Source organism: Natrix helvetica, assembly GCF_964273705.1.
Source record: "Natrix helvetica genome assembly, chromosome: 5".
In the NCBI taxonomy this organism is placed as follows: Eukaryota; Metazoa; Chordata; class Lepidosauria; order Squamata; family Natricidae; genus Natrix; species Natrix helvetica.
Window position 1 is genome coordinate 84,820,740 of NC_138551.1, and position 6,000 is coordinate 84,826,739.

Sequence of the window (6,000 nt, forward strand, 5' to 3'; positions counted from 1 at the left end):
AATATTAAAATATAATTATCTTCAGGGGGAATGTATGTGGTGATCAAATTTAAAAAGAATATGAAAAATAATATTTGCTCTTATCTTAAAATAAGATGGACAATTCTTTTTGCTGCTAGTGGCTGCACTTTTTATTACAGTTGTTTAGTGACTGCAGGCCGTTGAGCAATAATGTCAAGATTGCTGATGCAACATTTTTTTCACCCCAGAACAAATCTTTTATTTGAAGAGCTTGGTTTGCTAAAAATATCTAAGGTTTATCATTTCAAATTTCCTCCCCCCCTAAAATTTCATAGGAAATCATGCCTCTGTTCTTTAGCAGTATGATGTTGAATTGTTTTAGTGCATTCTTAAGAGAAATTGAGGACCAAAATGGAAAGAAAATAAGTGCCACATAATATCTATAAGTGGTTGGTAACCTACCACTGGCATTAAATAACAGCAAATGTGCTTTTTGTTTTGTGATAATTTATTGAACTTAAAAAAATCATAGCAGTAGTGTGGCTTTTGAATTGTATCTAATAGCCTTAAACAACAACAACATACATCTTTCATACAAATGTAGTGCAAAATTCTTCATTTTATTCAGTAAGAGGCAACATGAGCCAATCTGGTTTAATGGTTAAAGCACCTGGCTAGTTGGCTACCTTTAGGCCAGTCTCTCTCTCCCCCAACCCATCTATCTATCTATCTATCTATCTATCTATCTATCTATCTATCTATCTATCTATCTATCTATCTATCATCTATCTATCTATCTATCTATCTATCATCTATCTATCTATCTATCTATCTATCTATCATCTATCTATCATCTATCTATCTATCTATCATCTATCTATCTATCTATCTATCTATCATCTATCTATCTATCTATCTATCTCTATCTCTATCTCTATCTCTATCTCTCTTTCTCTCTCTATCTCTATCTCTCTATTTCTCTGCCCTAGGAAAAAGGAAATGAGCAAAGCATTTCAAAAAATCTTGTCAAGGAAACTGCAGAGAGTAGGCTGCAATGGAGACTGATTCATGGCTCAAATAAACAAAAGCAACACAAGTCTAGCAAAGTGGAACTTTGGATAATCATCTGCAAAATTAGAAAAATATTAACACTCAGGACATGTTTGCATGACAGCTTCACTATTGGCACAATTTTGTAACCAGACAGAAAAAAATGGGAGGCTATCAATCACACATGCACAATCACATACACTCGCTCGCTCACTCACTCACACATAAATAAGTCCTGCAAAAAGAATTCTTCACAACTACCAAGTCTACATTATGGTTGTAAAGATTCAAGCTACACCAATACTGTAAGACTTGTGGAGAATAAAAAGTACTGCATACAAGAGCTTTACAGAAAGGAACACTCATTATTCCCTTTTTTCCCCCAACAAATTTGGAGGGATGTCTTTAATTGAGAAAATACCTCACAGAAGTATATGCCAAAATCACAGGCATAGCAGTGCAATGTTCGTGCAAAATTCTGGTTGCTGTTTCTTGAATGATGGGACTAATATACATTTATACTGGGATCAGTGTATTCCATATAAGTCAATAATGCAGAAGGAATTCCAAACTTAATTCATAAACTAACTCATGGAAGGCCAAATAATTCCAAATAAAGTCCAACTTTGGCCTCACTTTCCATGCAATGATACTGATTTTTCCCCACAGGTATTGAGGTTTTGAACACAGAAACAACAGGGACTAGGAAGATTTTTTTATTTTGTTCGATTTCTTAAACAAACAAAGAAGCACAATGCTCTCTACTGCAAACTGTTCTTTCCTTTGCTCTTCTTTTAAAATGCTGGCAACAGCAGCAACAAAATCTACACAACCTTTGTGATGGGACCAGGTTATGACACAAACAACATATTACCACCATGGCAACCTTGAATATCATTATGATGGTAATATAACCATGTAATAAGGTAAGATTCTTTCACCGCCACCTGACCTTTTTACAAGGTAGAAGACGACAATAAACAACACTGGAGATATCTCACAACTATAGCAGTAATCGTAGTAAACACCGGGGAAGGTCAGAAAATTTCCCCCATCCCAGGAGACCCAATTCTTTGCTAAGTTCATTTATTCATTCTGAAGGAGGTAGGAGAACTTTGCTTTTTTCACAATGTGCCATGAATAACTGAACATGCAGGCATGTCCCACGTGGCCTGGTTTTTAAAGTTTACATATTCACAGGGCCAAATGTCTACAATAAATAATAAAACATGCTTACAAGAGCAGGCATGCTTCTGTATCAAAAGCACGCCAGCCTTTCAAATCTAGTGGAGGAAGCTGTTCTACATACTACACATAAATTACAGTTGTGTTTCTTGAACTGTCTGCCTTAATTCAATGTGCCTTTTATTGAATAGCAGAGGAGAGAAAACAGTGAAAACTATCTGATTTCTGACCTTATGAAATCCACCAGAATAGTGCAATGCCATCTACTGCAAGCACAGGTTGGTTGTTCAGTGAATAACCTTCAAACAAAACAAATGTAACATTGAACGTATTTTTTTAAACTCTTAAGGATGAAAAAAATATGCCTGATTGTCACATTGACAGAATTGGACATGAGCACAGCATTAATAATTCCTGGTTTCCCATATATAACTTATTTGCATTGCTATGTAAGAATCAAGGAATGTTTTCACATGTTATTATGCACATGAAAATTATTTCATTTCTCAACAAACAAATCAGCACAAAACTGATGTCATAGCTGACTATATCAATACCTGATCTACCATATCAATAAATTAATAAATGTTCCATTTAACTTATTTTTTAATAAGCAGTTATCATTCGTACTTTTTCAGATTGAAAAATATTAATTTCAGACTAAAACGAGGAAGACTTCAATATTCTGTTAAAATAAATTATATTAGACAAAACTATCAATCTGTAGCATTATAAAGACTTTTTTTTTTTGGCCTGAACTCTGGCAAAAGTTTTTTTTCCCTTTGGCATCTATATATCAAAACTATTGTCTAGGATAAGTAAAAATAGAGTTCTGTAATGGCAAAAAAGTAAACATAGCCAAGAATGTTCACAGCAATTTTTGTAATGAAATACAGTTCTACCCACTCTGTGGACATTAATTTTGTTATAATATTGAATATTGAATTATCATGTCACTTTGAAATTCAGGGTTTAAAATTTTTACACCAAAATATTAACTTTTCAGTTTATTTTTTATATTTGAAATAAGTGGAAAGCTTTCTGGAACAATGATAAGGGCATTGATTTTCGTAAAATTGAAATAATACACACAGTTGCATACACAAATTACAGTTAAGTTTCAGTTTATTGCCAGTTTTTAAATCATTAAAGGTTCTGTATCAGATTCCTGAAAAAGTTTGAAAATTTCTGGCCCGTATACTCTCTGGCCCATTCAAAGCATTACAAATTTACATCTATAACTCTTGTTGAAAATTCACTGCTACATACAGGTAGTTGTTGATTTAACAACAACAACTGAGCCCCAAATTTCTGTTATTAAACAGGACAGTTGTTAAGTGAGTTTTGCCCCATTATACGACCTTTTCTTGCCACAAGTGTCAAGTGAATCACTGCAGTTGTTGAGTTAGTAACACAGTTGGTAAGTGAATAGCCCTCCCCATTGATAGTAGCCTCACAAAGTGTTTCATTCCAAGAGTGTCACAAAAAAATAAAGCAGAGGTCACTACCACAAAGTATGCTGAAGTTACTCTGGCACAAAGTGATTATATTTGTTTTGAGTAAACCCCTTAAAGTGGGAAGAATAAAGAATTAATAAGCTAAAACATAGTAAAAGGTTGAGTTGGCAAAGCCCCCCCCCCCCGCTCTTTTTTTCTCTAAACCATTGTTACATACAACATGTACTCTTTACTTTCACAACTTTAAGGCACCACAAGATAGCAGGAAACTGTGGACAGTGTTCCTAAGATTAGGGGCAGCAGCCAAAAGCACTCTAATATCCATTTTAAAACACAGAACATAAAGGAGGGGATTTTTACCAACTTAAATATGAACCCATCTTTTACTACACACTTAGATGCAAGCCAACCACAAGAGTTACCAGACAACCTGTAACAAGATTCTGGAATCACATCCCAATGGCTGTCAACCTGCAAAGGTATCAGGGCTTTATTCCAACCCATTCATTGTATCTTATGGCTTATGGCTTTCTCTTGTTGACTCGATTGCTGGGTTCACACAACACTGTGCTCAAACAGCCTACAGCTGCCCCAGGGTGGGTTCGCAAAGCAGCCGAGCTGAAAACGCTTGGCTGGCATTCAAGGTGGTTTGTGAATCCTGACACATCGACGCGCTGTCATTGTTTTTGGAGTCTTCAGACGTGACAAGCCAAAACGGCCTGGCGACCGGGCCGGGAGGGCGGGGGGGAGGCAAAAATCGCTGCCGGCCAAGCGATCCGCATCTTCGCTTAAAAGACGCGGAAAGCGGGGAGACCCCACCGCATGTCTGAACACCGTTCACCCCCCATTAAAAAAAATCCAGCAGAATCCAACCCAAGTCGTTTCTCGGAAAGGATCCCCCCTCCCTTTTTTTTTCGAAGTTGGGACTGAAGGCGAGAAGACACCGAGCTTGTCGATCATAAAGGTCGGGCGGTTCGAATCCCTAGTGCAGGTCTCCTGCGTGAGCATGGGGTTGGGCTAGATGACCTCCGAGGTCCCTTCCAACTCTGCGCCTGTGACTAAAAAAGAAAAAACCGCGCTTTCCCTCTGCGCTCTCAGGGGCGACCGCTTCGCATCCAATGACCGGCTCTCGGCCAGAAGCAGCAGCAGCAGCAGCAGCCGCGCCCACCTGGAGCTCCTCGACCAAGAGGAGGATGATGATGATTATTATTATTATTTTATTTTTATAAACCAAAAGATGCAGCAGCAGAAAGAAGAGGAGGGGGGGGGGAAAGATCTCCAAGGGCTGCAGCAAAGCAAAGCAAAGCAGCCACAGCGGCGGCGCTTCCTTCCTATTCCGCAGCCTGCGGGTCGCCTCTTTTTAACCCCCCCCCCAACTCCTCCTTCACTCTCCTCCAGCCGGCCGCCTTCCTTCTTCCTCCACGCCGAGACCGAGGAGCCAAAGGGGGGAAAGAGGGTCGTCCTTGCCCCGGGCGGGCGGTCCCTCCGCTGGCGGGGCGGACCCTGAGCTAGGGACTGGGCAGGGCTCCCCGCCCGAGGGAGGGAAGACGAAGAAGAGGCTCCGACGGGCGGCACCGGGAAGTCCGGCGTCCAAGGGCTTCCCCGACGACTCCTCGCCCGCTCCCAGCCCTTGAAGGGCAACCTTCCCCGCAAAGCCCCAAGCGGGCGTCCTCGCCTGTTCTGGCCTCCGCCCCGGGCACTCACCGTCCGGTGCCTCTGCTGCTGCTGGTGGTGGTGGTGCTGCTGCTGACGGCGCCGCTCCAGTCCCAAGAAGCAGCCAGCGGCGGCCAACGCCGGTCCTCCTCCGCTTCCTCCGCCGCCTCCGCCGCCGCCGGGAGTCCTGGAGAGGACGAGCAGCAGCGATCTGCCCGCGGTCGCCGCCATCGCTCCACTGGAAGCCGCCGCTCTCCGGCAGGCAGCGCTGCGGGATTGCTCGAAAGGGGTGGGGGGGTTGGAGGAGGGGAGGGGGGAGGTTGGGGCTGTGGGGAGGAGGGTGGGAAAAAGGATCCCCGCGCGCGCCAGCCAATCGGCCGGCCCTCCGTCGCTGAGGGCGCGGGCCGCCGCGTGTCAATCCCAGGCCGGGCCCGCCCCAGCTGCCTCCGCCCTCGCCCGGCCGCCAGGCTGCAGCGGTTGCAGGGGAGCCGGGAAAATGCCGCGGGTGGGAAGGGAAAAAAAGAGAGGGAGAGAGAGAGAGTGGAGGTTTCCTCAGAGAAGGGGTGACGTGGGGAAGCAGGGAGGGGCCGTGGGAGACGCGCGAGGCTCCCACGCGGGCGGGATGAGGCGGGCTGTGAAAGGTGAGGCGTGCGAGGATGAGGCACCTCGGACTTCACCCCGATTAAACTCACTC

The 6,000-nt window shown here is 43.3% G+C and overlaps 1 protein-coding gene across 1 annotated transcript in view; it reads right to left on the bottom strand.

The window, feature by feature from the left end:
- The window catches only part of MCU (mitochondrial calcium uniporter), a 127,305-nt gene extending 121,698 nt beyond the window's left edge, over positions 1–5,607 (bottom strand). The window contains exon 1 of the mRNA XM_081954399.1: positions 5,358–5,607. Within this exon, the coding sequence (XP_081810525.1) occupies positions 5,358–5,537 (180 nt within the window). The 5' untranslated portion in view covers positions 5,538–5,607. The remainder of the gene's footprint in view (positions 1–5,357) is intronic.
- Positions 5,608–6,000: the final 393 nt, after the last annotated feature.